Below are 21,159 nucleotides of genomic sequence, written 5' to 3' on the forward strand. Positions count from 1 at the left end.
ATAGTCACAGAGAGAGAGAGAGGCAGAGACATAGGCAGAGGGAGAAGCAGGCTCCATGCACCGGGAGCCCGACGTGGGATTCGATCCCAGGTCTCCAGGATCGCGCCCTGGGCCAAAGGCAGGCGCCAAACCGCTGCACCACCCAGGGATCCCCACATTCTATTTCTTAAACCAAGTTTATTCATCCTATTATTTCACACACACACACGCACGCACGCACAAACACACGTCAGACATCTAGGGTATATAAATTATCAAGAACTTTTAAGTAAACTGAATAAATACTCTGAATTTTTTTTAAAAAAGCAGTTAAAATCTTCTCTAAAATTAAACTGTATCCTTTGTATTCACCCCTATATGGACCTACCTTGCACATCCCAGCTTACCAAAAGAACTTACCAGTACAGAGATCTCACTTTTGCAACTCTGAGACCTTTAAAGACAAAGACTGCTCCTTACATACTTAAATAAGTATCTTTCCCAGCTCAAATACTGAATGAAATCTCCAAATGGGCTTCAAAGCCATGACATAAACCACACAAAGGAGACTGACACAGCTAACTTTCACCAACATTTTTGTGAACAAGAACAAATATGAGAAGTTTCTGTGCAGCTCCGGTGGCTCAGTGGTTTAGGGCTGCCTTCAGCCCAGGGCGTGATCCTGGAGTCCCAGGATCGAGTCCCATGTCGGGCTCCCTGCATAGAGCCTGCTTCTCCCTCTGCCTGTGTCTCTGCCTCTCTCTCTCTCTAATAAAATAAATAAAATATTAAAAAAAAAAAAAGAAGAAAAAGAAGAAGAAGTTTCTGTGCCAAAAATGAAAAGAGTTGAATGGAGGTCTTCAGATGCTAAGTTCAGAGGTCAGGGATGCGAAGTGTGATAGTTTTGAAGGAACATGGAAAAATTCAATAAGGAAAATGTAAAATCAATAAAATGCAAATGGGCAAAAAAACTGAACTACATTATATTAGAATTTCAAGTGTCATGTTTACATAAACACTACAAAACAAAAATTCCACCGAATATTCTCAAACAGATAAAACTCTAAAAACTACTCTTAAATGTGACTGCAGTCAAGAATGTCTTGGGTACCTGGATGCATTTCCAACCAATAAGAGTATGGTCTGAGCCTTAAACTTTAAAACCAGGCTCTTTTTTTTTTCACCTTGGCTGAAGAATACTATCAGGCATCTTTTTTCCAAAAATCGGAATGGGACACACCTCCTTCCTCCTTAATATCTCCCCCATGCTAAGTAGGAAGCAGCTCAGCTGAAAAGAAATCCCACAGCCCACCCTCCAACCTCAGACCCAAAGGATGTGAATCTTAGGACCCACTGGGGCCAGTCTCAAAATTTCCATCCATAGCATTTTGATCACACCAATCGCTGAAGTTCACAACTACTTCCCAGCTTTTTCCTGGATTAACAAGGCATATCCCAAAGTGACCCAACACCTTTGCCCATAGTCTTAATTCTATTTTTGTGCATCACTTTTCATTATCTCCAGCTGCCTGCTAGTCACTAAGATTCAGCATTTATCCCAGGTATCATGAGGGGTTCTGTTCTCCCCAGCCAAAAACTTATCCAAGATGCACATGTAACACTGACTGTTTTCTCACCATTTTTTGTATGCCTCTTAAAATAACATCCTGCAGTCTTTCTGTTGTACTTATAAAACATGTGGTGGTTGACACTGCTTTGTATTAACACTCATGAAGTACATACAAAATACCAAACAAGCCCACCAGAGACCACAGTATAAACTGGTAAAGAGACAGTTTTTCTCTGGAAGCTGGCTTACAAAAAGAGTGGTGGCTTGTATATATAGGGGCTTCTATATGTGCTTTATACAAGTGACTTTTCTTATTCTTAAAAGAAACCATGGAGGACTTTTCTTCATTAGAGAATTTATCTTTACTAGCAAAACAGCAATGAGATACAGCCTAGCAATATGAAAAGTATGACTGCTCTTCCCATTGTGACCCCATGCTTGGCATGACAGACAGTCCTCTTACCTCATCCAACACAACCCAATGGCCTGCCTTCAGAGCTGCCAGCAAGGGGCCATCCCGCCAGGCAAACTCTCCTCCCTTGCCACCTTCAACAGGTAGATCTGCTCCAAACAGGTCTGTGATGTCCTTTGAGAGGGGGTAGAAAGGAGGAAAAGCCAACATTACATAAAAAAATTAACTAGATCTCAAGACCATAAATCTAAACTGATAAATTCTTGGGCCTTATGTCACTTTTCCTTTTTATACCCAAGACAGAACTAACCAATCCTAGCACTCTTTACCAGGAGCCCAGACATGCTCTGAAGAATCGTCCTATCAATCATTTGGAGTTAGAGCTCTGTATCAGTAGTTCTCAACTGTAGCTATACTTGGAAATTAATTGGTGAGCTTTATAAAAAATAAAACTCAAAACAAATAGGGACGCCTGCGTGGCTCGGTGATTGAATCTGCCTTTGGCTTAGGGTGTAAACTCGGGTCCAGGGTTCCTTATGAGGAGCCTGCTTCTCCCTGTGTCACTGCCTGTCTCTGTGTCTACCATGAATAAATAAATAAAATCTTTAAACAAATAAAATAAAAACAAAGACCAGTAATAGTATCCAGGCCCTCTCCAAGACCTCATTCCTAGAGAGTTTCATTTGTCACCTCTTGTCCCATAATTTAGTAAGACTGTTAAATGGACATTTTATTTCTACTAATTTTTTTCCGAGAAAGTACAAAAATAAAGGAGAGTATACAGAATTGGGCAATTACCTCTCAAAAGACTATTAGAATAAAGCATCTAGAGAGCACAATATTATAGATATCAGTTATTCATGTATCCAAAAAGACACTTAGTTTAGAAGCTCATGTTGCTGTGGTCTTTTATCACTAAGACATATTTGGAGTACTGAAAAGGTCAGAACTATTTTTGATTAAGAAACTCTATAAACAGATAAATCCATTACCCATATACCCATCCTCATCAGCTGTAGGATGACAGCTTACCGTCTGTTCAGACAAGTTGATTCGAACAAGGATGTTGCCTGAAGCCTTGGCTAATGCTCCCACCAAACTTGTCTTGCCCACACCAGGGGAGCCCTCCAGGAGAATAGGTTTGTTCAGTTTTGTAGCTCTTAAGAGTCTCTGGGTGTTCATAGCTGTGGTGCCTGCACTAAGGGCATAGTCAGCAATATTATTCCTGTGAAGGACAGGTCCTTAAATAGAGAAAAGAAAAGCCACATACAAGTTGGACCTCAACCAAATCATATATACATATCCATTCAAGACTTTAAGAATCTAACCAGTAGATTTTCAGTCAGTGAAGTACCATCTGTAATGAAAATGCTCAGCCCTATTTCAACATTTCCCCACTTCTAGGTCCATAAAATGCTTTAAAGGAATAGCCAGCAACATAACGTTCTTCAATTGTGCCTACTACTATGATCCCTCCTGCACTTATAATTACACATATATGTACTTACATAGGTCTACCTGCAAGCACACATTTTTCCTTTCACAGTCTACATCTGGAATTACTATATGTACTTGTACAATTTACCTTTACAAATAAGTATTTTCTTAAAAGTCTAAGCTACTGTAAGCTAGGTGTATAGGCCACATGGCTCCAAATAAATAATTTTATCCAAGGGCTTTAGGTCTTGAGGACAATTCAGGATGTATCTTTAACCCATAACCTAGCTGAGTTACAGATTAATATAGTTTTATAGGGATTAACATTTATGTCATTGTGTCTCTTGGAAGAAACTTCTCATATAACAGTTTGGAGGGCTAGGAAAACATCCATGACCTCAGCTATGGAAGCAGAAACAAGGACCACCCCAGTCCCAGGTCACTAACATACAGCTCCTATATGAGAGTACCAAATACTATGATGGTGATATAGGGAAATTAGATCATGGATGCACCATCAGGAATGGAGAGCACTACTTAAGAGGGAAAAAGAAAAGGGCAATATTCCATTAGGCCAGGAACCTGACTGGTTTCGTTCACTACTGAACCCCCAGTAACTGCCAGTGTTCCTCTCAGCATTTCAGACACTCAATGATGATTATTGTACGGAGAGAAGAAGGAACAAGAAATAAATGACCCTGCTAGAGAAGTAACAGTCTAACAAATTATTAGTGCCTTAGAAGATAGCTAATCTATCTCATTTAAATATTTGGTAGAAGCAACCTAGTAAGAATGAGAACAGGGATTAGAACTGAAACCCACCTGAGTTTCCCATTTATCATTCATTCATTTATATCCATTTACTCAATCAAAAGACATTTTCTGAATGCCTAGGACTGCTGGACTACATCTCAGGTGTCAGAGACAATACAAGAGACACAATTCCCACCCGCAAGAGTTCACTAAACTATCTTGGTAAGCACTGATGAGCATCTATAGGTGATACATTATGGGCTGAATTATCACTATAGGAAAGCTCTTGTCTTGAGCATCAAATAAAAAATGAATTTTTAACGTGACAATCTATTCATAGACTAAAGACTATACTTTCTCCTACTTTTTATACGTCAGTTATGTATTTTTAATTATTCATGAAATTATGGTTGGTTATGCCAAGTCAGATTCTAATTCAGATAACCAGTTTAGAAATAATCATGAACATGATACACTAAAAGTCACAATAAAAGTACCTATGATCTACAAGGAGAGAATCTTCATTTATTCAAAATCATTCTTACCCCTTGGTATAAAAAATGGATGAATTCCCCAAAGGTTATCTATTCCAGTAAATTCTTTGGTTTTGAGTCTGTCATAAATCTTCAATTCATTTTTCTGACACTCTGTAAGTCGCACTATCTTGGAAAGTTTCTTGATAAGGAATTTCAGACATTCTTTGCGAGCCAAGAGAGCTGTACCAAACCCTGAGGAAGTTACCCCTAAAAGATAATGGATCAGTCCATCAAACATGACATGACATGACACCATGCTTTCCAACTATTAATCAAGAGCTCTTGAGCACTTTCACGGAGAAATGAGGCCCTAGCAGAAGTACACCCAAAATACGACTGCTAGTGTAAACAATCCAAAGGCAAAAGTCTGGATCCCTTATCCCTTCAATTTATAGATCAGCAGCAGCTTATTCAGTAAAGCACCCATGCACTCCATGATGAATCAGCCTGGAAGGCAGGAGTAACTAATGAGGTACTGCTGATCATTTTGGTTTAATCTCCAATCTTCACTGCTGAAAAAACAGAAAAACACTGAATTTTATGAAATTATGGTAAACTTAAAAACAAACTAAAGGATCCAGGCCATTAACTGTAAATGACCATTCATGTTAAGAATATCCAGTCCTGGGTGCCTGGGTGGCTCAGCCAGTTACACATCTGCCTTCAACTCCGGTCGTGAACCCAGGATCCTGGGATCAAGCCCTGCATCTGGAACAGGGAGCATGCTTCTCCCTCTCCCTCTGACTGCCGCTTCCCCTGCTTGTGTGCTTGCTCCCTTACTCTGTCAAATAAATAAAATCTAAAAAAAAAAAAAAAAAGAATTATGCAGTCCTATTAAGGAAGGCATGTGATGCAATAAGCCCTGATATTATATATGACTGATGAATCACTGACCTCTACCTCTGAAACTAATAATATATTTTAATTGAATTTAAATTTTAAAAAATTAAAAAAAAAAAAAAAAAAGGAAGAATGAATTATCCAGTCCTTCAGGAGCAAGAGCATTTCCAAGTCTTCTTTTTACTCTAATCATCATTTCATGTTTACCAAGTTCCTGGCCTAAAAGCAATGAGAAGTTGCAGCCTATCTTTCATATTGAACATCTCTCAAAAACAGAAAGAAAAGAAAATCCATTCTTGGTCTTGGAAACGTTAGAGTGACTAATTTTTTAACATATCTGGGTCAGAGGTCAGAGATCTGGCTTGCTCCATTTCATACTCTCCTCTACCCTAATCCCTTTGTCCCCACACCATTTAACAGACAACATACCTGAACCTATTCCATCTATGTACACCAGGCATGCAGCATGGACAAAAGACGTCACAGTGGAGATGGTCTCTGGCCTTTTCAAAGCAGCTTCCTCCTCCATTGTGTTCATGAAATTAACCCAGGACAGGATATCTCTGATACTGACCACACATCTTCGGCCAAATTCCTGATGGGTCAGCCAATAAATGAAATCCAGCATCACCTCAGCTATGTCAGCCCCTAAAATACAAAGAGGCAAAAGCAGTTGCTTAGAAGTAGTTGCATCAAACACTCCTAATAGGGTTTTGTAATATAGGCCCCAGAGATAGCCTATAAGAGGTCTGTGCTCCATAAGATTATATGCAAATTTTTGTGAAAGTACATTACTGCTTTTTCTAAGGGGGGAGGTGTGTGTGTGTGTGTGTGTGTGTGTGTGTGTGTGTGAAGTCCATAGTTTTTATTACAGTCCCAAGAAGTTCATGTATAATATATCACCTCTTAAGAATTACAGCCTAAAAACCGCTCAAAGAAAAGTATTCATTTGGTTCATGTTCAAATACAATTCTGAAGTTAAGGTACAATGATTTTAGAAAATATATAAATTTTATTTTATTTTAAACTGATTCACTGGAACAGAGATGCTATATTTGCAATGGCATTTTTAAAAAGGATTTATTTATTTATTCAAGAGAGAGAGAGTGTGTGTGAGAGAGAGAGAGAGAGAGAGAGAGAGAGAGAGAAAGAGGAAGATCAGGGGGAGGGGCAGAGGGAGAAGCAGACTCCCCATTGAGCAGGGAGCCCCATGTGGAATTTGATCCCAGGACCCTGGGATCATGAGCTGAATGCAGATGCTTAAACGACTGAGCCATTCAGGCATCCCTTCAGTGGCATTTAGTTCAGCTTTGTTTTACTAAATTAATACATCCATCAGAATTCAGCAAATTAGAGAATTCATAAATTTTGTTTCCTAAATTTTGTTTCATGATTTATTCTAATTATCACAATTTCATATTGTAAAATATTTGGTAACAAAATACTTCTTAAGGTCAGCCCCAGTGGCGCAGCGGTTTAGCGCCGCCTGCAGCCCAGGGTGTGATCCTGGAGACCCAGGATCGAGTCCCACATCGGGATCCCTGTGTGGAGCCTGCTTCTCCCTCTGCCTGTGTCTCTGCCTATCTCTCTCTCTCTGAATGAATAAATAAATCTTTAAAAAAAAAATACTTCTTAAGTAATACAGATTAGGGGACGCCTGGGTAGCTCAGCAGTTGAGCGCCTGCCTTCAGCCCAGGGCATGATCCTGGAGTCTCGAGATCGAGTCCCACATCAGGCTCCCTGCATGGGGCCTGCTTCTCCTCTGCCTGTGTCTCTGCCTCTCTGTGTTGCTTATCAATAAAAAAAAAAAAAAAAGTAATATGGATTAGAAGTAATTAAGTTTAATAAAGCACTTTATGTAACTCCTGAAGTTAATACTAAACGTTTATCTAAAAAGCAGGATACCAAAGAATGTTTTTTATTTTTATTTTCCAAAGAATGTTTTTTAAAAAAAGAAAATACAATAAGGAATAATCAGCACTGCTGTTAATAAAATTGGACCATTTAGCAAAAGGCTTTAAGGCTACACTGTGAATCGCTTAGAAGAAAACTATCTAAGTTTCTTTAGAAGAAAAATATTACCAAAAAAAATCCATTAATCTTTAAAAAGAACTTAAAATGACAACTCAAGGGGAAAAAATCCAGTCACAATGAGGAAAGAAACTAAATGCTGTTTTAGCAACTAGGTATTAAACATGAGTACTTGAAAAACAAACAAACAAACATGAGTACTTGGATCTACATTTCAGAGTGGAATAAATTTGAAGTAAATCAAGGACTTAATGGACAACTTTAGCCATTGTTAGAGGATAATTAGACCTTGACTGTTAGAAAACCATCAGGCAAGGTGGTTGGGTTTATACATGTATTTTTTATAACAAATATTAAAAGGTAACAAAAAAGGAATCTATGTGTTAAACGTAATAAATAATACTAGTATGTAAAATGATTGGGGTGCATGGCTGGCTCAGTCTGCAAAATATGTGACTCTTGATCTCAGGGTCTTGGATTTGAGCTCCAATATAGGATGTAGAGATTACTTAAAAATAAAATGATTGGTATTTATTAAAAAGTAAATCATGCAGAATGCTCATCACTAATAATTAAAGAAAATGAAATTTTAGACTATCCATTAAAGTAACAAGAATAAAACAATGGATTTCATAATATTACAAACAAAGAAAACTCCATGTTGGAAGGACTATGCCAAGAAGGCACATTTACTAAGTTGCTGGTAGCACTATGAATGGGACCATCATTCTGGAAAGTAATTTGGCCATAACCAATGACGGCCATGAATTTATTTCCACTTTTAGAAATACTGCTCAAAGAAATAATTCTAAACAATACGTCATTTTAACAAAAATATAATGTCTTCAGAAGTACTGGTCATAAGAGTAGGAGATTTAAAAAAGCCCACATGCCCTTCAGAGGTTATTATTATAAAAAAAAAAACATCAATTTCATAGAATCTTTTCTGTTTTGTTCATATTGTAGATGTAGAGATAAAATTACTATAGAGATTCAAGAACAAAAAAAATTCCTAGAGAAAGTTAGAACTCAGTAGTATTTATATTTTGATTAAGACAATGCACTAAATATATCTTAAGTATTCTGAATAGGATCAGAATTTAGAATTCATAATTAGCTGATATATTAGATTCATTAAATCTTACAATCTTTAAAAGAAAATCTGGAAATAAAAGCTTTAGTTTCCTGTTTTTAAAAGTATTTTTATACTATGCCAATCTGATCGATTTCCAGATGATAAAAATTAAGCCACTTCTCCCTTATTCTCCTTGCTCCTTCAGGATCTCTAATGGTTCCCTCAAAGAAGTCGCTGCCATATAGCCTACAAAGCTTAGAGTAAACAGGCTCTCTAAGGAAAAGCAGTGAGGCTCAGAGTCAAGTCCTAGGAGCTGCAATGGCAACTGCCCTATAGAGGAAATGTTCACTCTGTTAAGCATGAAGGCCACTGGTGATGGAGCAAATGTGGCAGTGTAATGGCAGCTACATTCTCTGCCATTCTTATCACAATCCAAATAACTTATAAGAAGAGTACACAGCCCAATAAAACATACAGAGGCTACTATGTCCTAGGGGGATCTGGCCCCAATACAGAGCCAAAAGGTAAACCATTTTACCAGAATTCTCACAATAAGAGCAGGACTACAAACAGCACACAACCAAGGTAAGTCAGAATTTCTGAGTATGGGCCTTGGACCAACATTATTGGTATCACCTAAAAAATTATTAGAAAGGCAAATTCTGGGATCCCTGGGTGGTGCAGCGGTTTGGCGCCTGCCTTTGGCCCAGGGCGAGATCCTGGAGACCGGGGATCGAATCCCACGTCGGGTTCCCGGGGCATGGAGCCTGCTTCTCCCTCTGCCTGTGTCTCTGCCTCTCTCTCTCTCTCTGTATGACTATCATAAATAAATTTTTAAAAAAATTTAAAAAAACAGATTTAAAGAAAGGCAAATTCTCCAGCCCCAGTCCAGACTGACTGAATCAGAAACTGTAGGTACAAGGCCCAGGAAGCTTTATTTCTACAAGTCCAGGTGAATTTAGAACTCAAAGAAGTAAATATCCTTTTATCTTCTTTAAGAATGAGAGATTTAAAGAGAGAGAGAGAGAGAGAGAGAGAGAAAGAGAGAAAATGATCCAAAAAACTATTAAGGTTTGAAACCAGAACTGGATTCTAAATTTAGTTCTTCAATATGTTAAGATAAATATATATACATCATAATGAATGTTAGATTTATTGTGATCATTTCTCAATAGATACAAATAATGAATCATGTACACCTGGAAACTCAGGATATTGCATATTGATTATACCTCAATAAAAAAAAACACGCATGTAATAATACATCAAAGTAATCTAGGCTCTATAAAAGAACCATATAAAAAATGTTTTGATCCTTACTAGGGATCTTTTTTTATTATTTAAATTCAATTTGCCAACATATAATACCCAGTGCTCATCCCATCTTAAAAATTGCTAAATTTAGATTTTAGGTATACAGAAGTTTCATTTTTAATACTAATTTTCTATTTCCCTTATGTTTGAAAATTTTTATAATGAAAAGAAAATTTATTTTTTTTCTTGAAGAGAGCAGTGGGGGAGGGGGGTAGAGAGAGCAAGCCACCCAGGAAATTTTAAATAAAGTTTATAATAAATTAGTTGATGACAGGAATGCCTGGGTGGTTCAGTCGACTGAGCATCAGACTCCTGATTTCTGCTCGGGTCATGATTTTCGGGTCATGGGACTAAGCCCTGCATTGGGCTCTGCACTGAGCAGGGAGTCTGCTTAGGATTTTCTCTCTCCCTCTCCCTCTACCTCCAGCCCCACCACACTTGCTCTTTCTCTTAAACATAAATCTTTAAAAATAAATAAAGCTTTAACGTAGATTTTTTAAAGTATTTTGGTATTATTTCTGATTTTAATTAAATGAAATCTTAGACCTAGTCCTATTTTCTAAAGCATGATTTCTAATTTCTATTAGCTTCAGAAGTTTGCGAATTACATTTGCTACCTGAAAAATCTCACCTTTATGATCTATTCTGCCCAGAGACAATCCTGGACGAAGATTATGTCTGATAATCTGAATTAAATCTTCACGATTTGTGCTTTGTGGGCACCATATTTCTGTAAACCGGTTTCTTAAGGCAGGAGACAGCTACAAGAAACAAAAATTTCAATGTGAATGTAATACCTATGAGGAAAACTAGAAAACAAATCCTTTGAGGGAGTATTAGCTGATGAGTCTAACAAACAAATACCAGATACTTCTTTTATTACCTCTACTACTAGGTACAATTTATTAAAGACCTTTTATCCTGGCTCCTTCCACAGGCCATCTCCACCACACCCTCCAAGACAATATTCCCATCACTTTCTTTTTTAAGATTTTATTTATTTATTCATGAGAGACACAGAGAGGAAGAGACATAGACAAAGGAAGAAACAGATTCCCTGTGAGGAGCCTGATGCAGGACTCGATCCCAGGGTCCTGGGATCACACCTGAGCCAGAGGCAGATACTCAACCACCTAGCCACCCAGGTGCCCCCCATCACTTTGTTTATATGCATAGTACAGAACTTCAAGGTCATATAGAATAAGTGCTGCAAGTTGAATTCCAGCCCCAAGTGGGTAACCCCCAAACCTGAACACTTTCCCCTAAACAAAGGCTCTTCCTTTACCTTCAGTTATATAATTAATGCTTTAAAGAAAATAAAAGCTATTATCCCACAGAGGAGAGCTGTCTGAAGTAGAAAGAGAAATCTTCTTTTATGTGGCTCAAAGGGGGACAGTGAAATTATTAAGGAAGTACATATTTTATGTCTTGTATAACAAAGAATTGTTAGTCCTTCCAGTTTTATGGCCTTTGCCCTCAAAATGGATTCCTCTTATCCTTCTTTCCCTTTCCCTACATCAATTAACTCCTATAAACAAGAGTTTACAATGCCACATATCCATATAACTATTAGCTTATCATTGCTTTCCTTTGACTTGATAAACTCCATCATTCTACCTGGCTTACTGCAGCAGGACTAGGAGCAATGCCTATACTCAGGTGCAGCTCAGTGAAGACCCAGTGAATGTGGGAGTGTTCCTTGTTGCCATCCTATATAAACAGTGCCATTGGTCTTCAGCATCCTAACTCACTCTGCCTGCTAGGCATACAGAAACAAAAAAGAACTTTCCCTTAGAAAAAGATTGCCTACTTTCACCTAAAAAAAAACAAACTATCCTAATTTAAGCTAATCTTAACACACACAAACTTGAAATCAGATCTTTCTATGCTATTTCCCTTTGCCAAAGAACCAGTTTCCAAGTAAGGTTTGAGGCTATGCTGTATTTCTTCCTATTATTTCTTCTCTTCAGAACATTTCAAGAAGCATACTGATAATCTTTCATATTATACTACGGGAAAATCAAGCCCCAAATATCATATTCACATTTCAGGGGCACCTATCAAGTTGCCAAGAATTTTAATCACTTTCATTCACAATCAAACCCTGTTTTTTTTTTTTTTTTTTTTTTTGGTCAAAACTCTTTTGATTTTATTTATTCATGATAGTCACACAAAGAGAGAGAGAGGCAGAGACACAGGCAGAGGGAGAAGCAGGCTCCATGCAGGGAGCCTGACGTGGGATTCGATCCTGGGTCTCCAGGATCACGCCCTGGGCCAAAGGCAGGCGCCAAACCGCTGCGCCACCCAGGGATCCCTCAAACCCTGTTTATTCTCATCATCCCTGGCCTGTCACCACATCAACATTTTCCTAACAAACCAGGATCCCACACACAATGCAAACTTCTCCAGTGAGAGGCTTCAACACGGTGTTTAGCGTATTGGATCTGGGCTGAATCCTAACACCCTCTGTACAGAATGCTGCTCTCCACCCTTTCCTTTACAAATAATATGAGAGTAGCCCACATAATGTCTGGAGAGAAGAGATATGCACCACCTGCAAAACCAGAAGAGATTCCAGGCTGCAACATTTTTGTCACTTTAAAACACTCAAAGCCACACTTGTGTTTAGTGTTTAACTAAAATCAATTTAACATTAAATTTTAGTTTCAACTTTTCTCATCCATGAAAGTAAGAAAGTAACTCAGAGTTATTGTGAGGATTTGTTATAGTAACATATGTAAAAAGCTGGGGAAAATGACTGAAACAATGAAATTTCAGGCACGCACACAGAGATAATAAGGAAACGATTATGTCAGAACTTCTGAAACTTGTAATAATTCTAAAATATCTTTCTAGGTTTTTAATTTTTTCCCAATATAAAATTCCAAATGCATTTTTCATACTATATTTACAGCTGCCAATGAGCTGAGGTCAAAAACTAGAAAAAAAATTATGCTTCAGGAACACAATTTTACCTCTTTTTTTCCAAAGTCGCCCCCAGGGTTCATGGTTGCTAAGATACGGAATTTTTTCCCAGCAGTCAAGAGCTCTACCTCATTATCCTTGTCCTCTACACTGCCCTTTTCAGCTAATACCAGGGACTTTTCCACTTCAAGGACACTAAAAGACAGAAAAATTGAAGAATATAAGATTAGAAAAGGCTTATATAACCTTCCTTTTTTGTGGCCTTCAAATTCTTTTAAAAAGGAAAGAAGTTATCTCCTCTACTGAGCTATTTTAGTTAACACTTTCCTAGCACAAATTTTAAAATGACTCATTATCCCAATTCCTGTGTAATGGAACAGTATTTCTGATCAAAAAGAAAAAAAAAAATCCCGTTACCCACTTATGCCCCATTAAGACATCTGGTTTAAAAATGAGTGTCTTGTATGCAAATATCCATGGCAGCATTATTCATGAGTAGAAATAACCCAAATACTGTCAAGTGAATGAATAAAAAAAAATATGGTATATCTATACAATGGAATACTCTCAGGAATAAAAAAGAACTATTAACATAGGCTATTAACATGGATGAACATCAAAACAATGCAAAGTGAGAGAAGAGGCCATTTATACATAAAGTGCTGAAAAGACAAATGTTTCTTTTTTTACAGAAAGTAAATTAGTAATTGCCTGGTGCAGTCGGTGGCATCAGAAATATACTATGAAAAGGCAGAAGGGATACTACTGATATGGTGAAAATGTAAAACTGGATTGTGGTGCAAAAGTCAGTAAATTTACCAAAACATATATAATTATACATTTGAAATGGATACATTTTATGGTATGTAAATTAAACTTCAGGGACGCCCAGGTGGCTCAGTGGTTGCGCATCTGCCTCTAGCCCAGGGCGTGATCCTGGAGACCCCAGATCAAGTCCCACATCATGCTCCCTGCATGAAGCCTGCTTCTCCCTCTGCCTGCGTCTCTGCCTCTCTGTGTGGTGTGTGTGTGTGTGTGTATGTGTGTGTGTGTGTCTCATGAATAAGTAAATAAAATCTTTAAAAAAAAAAGTAAATTAAACTTCAAAGAAGAAAAATAGGTATATATCAAAAAAATTCATATTGGTCTGAGATTTTGAGGTCGTACAGCCATATATAATCTATAATTCTGATTCTAATTCTTTGAAGAATTTAGACAAAGTCACATTATTTGCCTTAATAAAGAGTTTTAACTTCGGCTCATTTGTTTTAGCCCTGCCATTCCACAGTCCCATCTTTTTGATTATTGACAGCAAAACAGAAAACCTAAGCCTCTTAAAAGACCCTGCATGCTAAAGCCAAAAAACAAAACAAAACAAAAAACAGTAACTCATCATCATTTTCAAACATTTACTATGCATCTATGAAGAACTTTACTATAAAACAAGACCAGTAAACAGTATAGACAAGTCTCAAAAAATTAAAAACAGAAGTACCATATGATCCAGTAATTCCACTACTGGGTATTTATCCAAAAAATATGAAAACACCGATTCAAAAGGATATATGCAACCCTATGTTTATTGCAGCATTATTTACAATAGTCAAATAATAGAACCAGCCCAAACATCTATCAATAGATGAATTGATAGAGAAAATCTCTCACAAACACACACACACACACACACACACACACACACACACAGTGGAACATTACTTAGCCATAAAAAAAAGGAATGAAATCTTGACATTTGCAACAATATGGATAGAGCTAGACTGTACAATGCTAAGTGAAATAAGTCAGTCAACGAAAGACAAATACCATTTGATTTCAGTCATACGTGGAATTTAAGAAACAAAACAAATGAACATAGAAAAAAAAGGAGACAAATCAAGAACAGACTCTTAACTATAAAGAAAAAACTGATAGTTACCAGAGGAGAGGTAGGTAGGAGGATGAGTAAAACAGATGAAGTGGATGAAGAGTAGACATATCATGATGAGCACTGCTTAATGTATAGAATTGTTGAATCACTATACTGTAATCTAAAACTAATATGCTTTATGTTAACTACATGGGAACTTTAAATTTTTTCATTACTTAAATAATTTAAAAATAACCAGACCAATGAAAACATCACACACAGGGCAAACCTCTTATACATATACCTATTGAGTCTTTCCAGGACAGAGTCATCAGCCAGTGAGATCTCATCCAAGAGAAAAAAGCCATCTTCCTTCATGGCCAAAACTAGAGGACCATCATGCCACTCAAAAAGTCTTGATGTATCAATTTCTTCCTACAATTGGGAAAAGAAGGTGTGAAATTAAAGAGCAGTTGGCTCCACAAGAAAATACACATGTAGCTAGCTGGTATCTGCTGGAGTTAAGTAATCATTCTGCAGAAAGTAAGGGTCTAAGAACAAGGAATAAAACCTGCACAACAGGATGCTATGAAAGCCCTTTGTAGAAAAATGAAAACCTAAAGATATATACCAAACCTGGAATCAAAACCTCACCATGAACAAATTCCACAGCTGACTCATGCACAGAGCCAAGAGTAATTCTTCAAATCAATGAACACATCATCATTCACTATTGAACAAACCTTGTCCTTTGACATCTGTCTCACTGGCCGTAGCCCCCCCAGGAAATCCGATGTCTCCATGTGTAAGTGGCAGTTGACAGAGTATAGTTTCTGATTTGACAAGCTGGCAAACACCTGACAGATAGTAGTTTTCCCACACCTGTTAAAGAGATACATACCAGATTAACAAGGACCAAAAATTCCCAAATATACACCCACAAACACACTAGTCAGCAAGAGGGGAGCTCTGGTGAGGGCCTCATGGCGGCAGCAGATGATGTTGGCCAACATAGAACCTCTGCACCCTGGGCTTAGGACATCCTTCCCCCAAACATCAGCACCCTATAGTGTTTCTTATCCAAAAAAGCACACACTGCCTGAATTCTATCCTTTCCTACTTCTACCAAAACCCCCAAAGGATGAGAAAGAACTCTAATCCTTACAGACTTTCAGGAGAGAGTAGCTCATCTGCTGTTCTCTATAGATATATAAATGAATGTCACTATTTAAAAGAATTACAGGGATCCCTGGGTGGGGCAGCGGTTTGGCGCCTGCCTTTGGCCCAGGGCGCGATCCTGGAGACCCGGGATCAAGTCTCACGTCAGGCTCCCGGTGCATGGAGCCTGCTTCTCCCTCTGCCTGTGTCTCTGCCTCTCTCTCTCTCTCTGTGTGTGACTATCATAAATAAATTTAAAAAAAAAATTTTTTAAATAAAATAAAATAAAAGAATTACAAAGAAAAAACAGCTGCACTGATAAAAATGTACAAAATCATTCTTTTCTATCCTCTTCTGAAAGAAGAGGAAAATAAACAGTATCTCTTACATGCCCTCTTCAAAAATAAAAAAAGGGAGAAAAGGAAAAGAAAAAAAAAAGATCGCATTCCTGATAATCCTTCACAGATAACTCAAGTACTCCTATGCAACTGAACTGAACCATCATGAGTTACTATCACAGAAGGACAGAACTTTACCCAGTGTCTCCAACCAGCAACACTGGTTCACCAAATTCCAGCGCCCTTCCCACCAGCATCGCCAGTCTCCGCATGCTTTCAGTCCACACAATGTGTCTGAATGTAGATTCCAAAGTGGATACCTGAGTGGACAATTTACCTATAAAATGTAGAATAAATGTTTAGCTTCTAATAGGAGTACAGTTCAATTCATTTCCTCCGGATATTCTGACCTACTCACTCAGTAATTTTAGGACATTTTCCCTGGAGAAGAGGGACTGAGGACACAATGTTTTCTTGAAATGTTTTTCAAGGACTTCTTGAATCACATCAATCTCTTCCTGTTTCCTGACCCGGCCTGAGAGAAGCATAAAACCTTTAAAAAAAAAAAAAAAAAAAAGAATCATCAAGTGTCAGGTTACAATAGCAAGGGATGTTGAGAATATGTAACAACAGCAACTCTTATTTACTGCTGTTGGCCAGGATATCTAAAGAACTACCTTGGAAAACTGGGAGAACCTACTGCAACTAACCACATGCAGGCTATGTCCTAGCAACATGACTTCCAGGTAGACCTAAACTCAAGTAAACATGTGTGCACCAGAAGACCTATAGAGGAATGCTCAGACCAGGTCTTTTCATAATAGCTAAAAAGTGGAATTAACCCAAAGAACATGTGTGCACCAGAAGACCTATATAGGAATGCTCAGAGCAGTTCTTTTCATAATAGCTAAAAAGTGGAAATAACCCAAATGTCTATCAATAAGAAAATGAATAAACATATTATAGTATCTCCATACAACAGGTTATAACACAGTAATAATAACGAATTCCTAATACACATAACAGTATGGCTGAACCTCACATTACAATGGGTGAAAAGAGGGACGCCTGGGTGGCTCAGTGGTTGAGCATCTGCCTTGGGCCCAGGTCGTGATCCCAAGGTCCTGGGATCAAGTTCCACATCAGGCTTTAGACAGGGAGCATGCTTCTCTCTCTGCCTAGGTATCTGCCTCTTTGTGTCTCTATGAATAAATAAATAAAATCTTAAAAAAAAAAGAATGGGTCCAAAGAAGTCAAACCAAAGGAGTACATACTGCATTATACTAGCTGAAGCTCAAGCATACACAAACATCAGTGGTGACAGAGGTCAGAGCAGACGTTACCTCCAGGGGAGGTTAAGACTGGCAAAAGTCATGATAGAATCTTTTGAGGTACTACAAAATATTCTAAACCTTGGCCTAGGTGATGTTTTATGTGAGCACATACCTATGTTAAATAAATAAATAAGCAAACAAATAAATAAATAAAACATGAAAAAATGAACACTAAATTCACTTTACTATATATGTTATACCTTGATTAAGAACTGTTTTCTTTGAAGTTTTTTTTTAAAAAACATGTTCCTCCATCTATCTACCAGTAAAGAAGAAAAAATACAACTTTCATAGGTTTAATTTACTCTCCTTATTAACCACTCCATTAATGACTCATTAGCACTTTTCAAACCCAAAGATTTTGAAATGCTTTCTTTCATAGAGAGAAACATATAAATTCTTTCCATGGATTAAACCAAAATGAGGAATCGTGAGTCTCGGATGACATAAATGCCTTCCTTCAGAATTCTGATATTATCTGACCAACCTGTCAGTTTTCTGTTAAAGGCACAGGCATGACTCTCTAGGAAGAGTGGGTTGCAGATACATAGTCTACAAAGACACCACCAACCACCTACCGAAACTCTCACAGGCACCGGGCTCCTATCTGACTCTTACATGTAGCCAAAGCAGAGAGAAACCCAAACAAACTAGCACAAAGGCCTGCAGAAAAGAACCATTTTCAAAAGCACTTGGCACTAGAGAGAGAATGACTATTTCTGGAACACCTATTAATATGTATATATTGAGCACAATTTGGGAAAGATTTATGTTAATAAGAAGGTTTGATATCTGACATAACTCCACAGTTTGAGAGCATCCAATTAAAAGCATACCATCATTGGCTAAATGCTGTAGCCAGTCATACTCTTTCTCAGTCTGTTCAGCCAGTCTGTACCTTTCAGCCCATCGAAAAAGATCACGAAGGGTGATGAAACCCTGTTTTCCAGCAAACACTGAAGAACTTCTGCGATAGGACTATTAAAATATCAAAACAAATCAAAAAGGGCAATGGTAAGCACAGTTTACAACCTATATAAAATTTTTAACAAATTTAAGCTCTATAAAAATGATTCATCCCATTAAGATGAATTTTTGAAAAAAGTAAATGGACTGCAATCCTTTGAAGATAAATATTCAAATTCATGTATGAGGATATAAATTTCAAATCATAATACCAAGAAAAAAAGGAATTCCTTTTCCTATACCATATAAAAAAAACTATGAATACAAATGATGGCAAACATGCAGAAACATTAATCCCATAATGTGGGAACATAGTAAGATTGCCAATTATTATTAGCTCTCTAGAAAATAAAAGTATATTAATTCTGCTAACACTTTTAACACCATAAAATGAGATATTCAAAAAACAAACTGTAGCTTTGCAGAGTTGACAGGGGAGAGACCAATCTTTAGTTATGTCCATTCAAGGACTAAATTCATTTAGAAAACAAAATTGTAGCTTGTCAATGCCAAATTCCAATCTAAACAAAATGTTCCAACATTATCCACAAGGAGGGAAATATTACCATAATAATGAGAAAAACTGTAACATATCAAATTGTTGATTTACAAAACCAAAAAATGGGTATCATGGAGTGCATTTTAAAGATAGTATCCTTACTCTGTGAAAAAAAAATGGATGGACTGCTGTGGTTACTGGAGAAAGCCATCAAATTTTAAATTTACTCGCCAAATCTAATCAGTACATTCCATTTGAAACTAAATGAGAGAAAGATGAAATACCTGAAGGTCCAGCATGACTTTAACCAACTTGCTACAATAGGAGGGTGGCAAACTACAGCGCTTATGCAAGATTGTTTCCAACTCAGAACTAGGCAATTCATCGAAATGCAATTCCACAAACCGATTCCTGAAGGCTCTAGAAAGCACCTGGGAAACACACAGGAAAAAAAAACATGATGAAGAAAGCCTTCTTATCCAGTTTCCAAAACGGAGGCTCTCCTTTTCACCACAAAAAGAAAAACCCTTCAAAAGAAAAACATCTCAGTCTAACCCAAGAAAGATCTATTACTTGACCAGGTAACAAATGGACAAATGAAATGCTACACACCTTTCTGCCTCCATAAAGTCCTGGGGGATTCTGGGTAGCAAAAAGCATGAACCGAGGGTGAGCTTTAACAACTTCTTGTGTTTCTGTGATGAGCAATTCACGATTATCATCTAGCAATCTGTTCAGTGCTTCTAACACATCAGTAGGAGCCAAATTTAATTCATCTAAAATAATCCAGTAGCCCTTTCTCATAGCATCAATAAGAACACCTTAGGAAAAAACAAACACTGAGGATTAGAGCATAAATTAGTCCAAAGTTTTAAAATATGTTTAAAAATGCTATATAAATCAACCATACATAGACCATTACATTTCAAAACAAATTACTCCCTGCAGCAGCTAGTCATGCCCAAAAATAATCTGTGATGCCAAATATCAAGGAAGCACAATTTTCAATTAAAGTAATCCTTTTATGTCACACAGAAGGGGAGCTAAGGCTGATAAATATATTTCCAACTTTTCCCCCTGCAGTCAAATTTCATTTAAATCACCACATTCGGGCAGCCTGGGTGGCTCAGCAGTTTAGCGCCACCTTTGGCTCAAGGCATGATTCTGGAGTCCGGGGATCGAGTCCCACATCCAGCTTCCTGCATGGAGCCTGCTTCTTTCTCTGCCTGTGTCTCTGCCCACCGCCACCCCTACCCGCCGTGTTTCTCATGAATAAATAAATAAAATCTTTAAATAACATAAAATAATCAATCAATCAATCACCACATTCTTGGGGCACCTGGCTCAGTCATTAAGCATCTGCCTTCAGCTCAGGTCATGATCTGGGGGTCCTGAGATTGAGCCCCATGTTGGGCTCCCTTTCAGTGGGGAGCCTGCTTCTCCCTCTTCCTCTGTCCCTCCCCTGCTAATGCTTTCTCTGTGTCAAATAAATAAATAAATAAAATATTTAAATAAATAAATCACCACATTCTCATTTCTATTCTAAGCTTCCGTCTGTTCAAAGCTCATCTCATTCTTCTGAGTCTCTAGGAGATTAAGTTGCAGTTCAATTGCACCCTACAGAACTTGGTGCTAGTCCCCTATACAGCTGACAAGATGAGTGGGGCCCAAAGGAAGCTGGATCCATAACCATCTTCCCTTAACCAGGGAGATCAGAGAGAGAGAAAAACCAGCTCTTATGGCAAAGGTCCATGTGCCTCAACTGGAAGGGATGAAATTTACATGGGGAAATGTGCTTAAAAGAATGAATGCCTATACCCATGGAATGAAATAACAGCCCTACCTTCTTTAAACACAAGCTTCCCTGAAGAGTCAGACGTATAACAACCAATGTACTCCTGAATATCCGTGTGTTCATGATTGTTAATACGCACACAGTGGTTACCAGTAGCTGCAGCCAGCCACCGGATAAGGCTTGTTTTACCAACTGACGTCTCTCCCTGAATCAACACTGGATAGGTTCTTTAAAAGACCAGCCAATAAAGCAATTTAAGGGGGGGGGAAAAAAAAGACAAAAACCAGAATTAATTCAAGTAGTATTAAAAAGGAATTTATCACCATAAAAAAA

At 37.8% G+C, this 21,159-nt stretch overlaps 1 protein-coding gene and 1 long non-coding RNA gene across 7 annotated transcripts in view; one reads left to right on the forward strand and one right to left on the reverse strand.

Moving 5' to 3' along the window:
- MDN1 (midasin AAA ATPase 1) overlaps window positions 1-21,159 on the reverse strand; it is a 166,430-nt gene that overhangs the window by 81,010 nt on the left and 64,261 nt on the right. For all 3 annotated transcript variants that reach the window (XM_038554729.1, XM_038554731.1, XM_038554730.1), the window contains exons 24-37: window positions 20,875-21,053; window positions 19,644-19,852; window positions 19,316-19,462; window positions 18,403-18,544; window positions 16,651-16,785; window positions 16,431-16,569; window positions 15,480-15,618; window positions 15,041-15,171; window positions 12,923-13,067; window positions 10,579-10,708; window positions 5,957-6,175; window positions 4,697-4,894; window positions 2,994-3,202; window positions 2,013-2,135 (exon numbers count right to left, since the gene is read on the reverse strand). In XM_038554729.1, coding sequence (XP_038410657.1) covers window positions 2,013-2,135; window positions 2,994-3,202; window positions 4,697-4,894; window positions 5,957-6,175; window positions 10,579-10,708; window positions 12,923-13,067; window positions 15,041-15,171; window positions 15,480-15,618; window positions 16,431-16,569; window positions 16,651-16,785; window positions 18,403-18,544; window positions 19,316-19,462; window positions 19,644-19,852; window positions 20,875-21,053 — 2,245 coding nt within the window. The remainder of the gene's footprint in view (window positions 1-2,012; window positions 2,136-2,993; window positions 3,203-4,696; window positions 4,895-5,956; window positions 6,176-10,578; window positions 10,709-12,922; window positions 13,068-15,040; window positions 15,172-15,479; window positions 15,619-16,430; window positions 16,570-16,650; window positions 16,786-18,402; window positions 18,545-19,315; window positions 19,463-19,643; window positions 19,853-20,874; window positions 21,054-21,159) is intronic.
- LOC102156150 overlaps window positions 2,007-21,159 on the forward strand; it is a 68,431-nt gene continuing 49,278 nt past the window's right edge. For all 4 annotated transcript variants that reach the window (XR_005368017.1, XR_005368016.1, XR_005368015.1 and 1 more), the window contains exons 1-2: window positions 2,007-2,123; window positions 8,839-9,218. This is a non-coding gene — a long non-coding RNA (uncharacterized LOC102156150). The remainder of the gene's footprint in view (window positions 2,124-8,838; window positions 9,219-21,159) is intronic.

Source organism: Canis lupus, chromosome 12 (genome assembly GCF_011100685.1).
Source record: "Canis lupus familiaris isolate Mischka breed German Shepherd chromosome 12, alternate assembly UU_Cfam_GSD_1.0, whole genome shotgun sequence".
In the NCBI taxonomy this organism is placed as follows: Eukaryota; Metazoa; Chordata; class Mammalia; order Carnivora; family Canidae; genus Canis; species Canis lupus.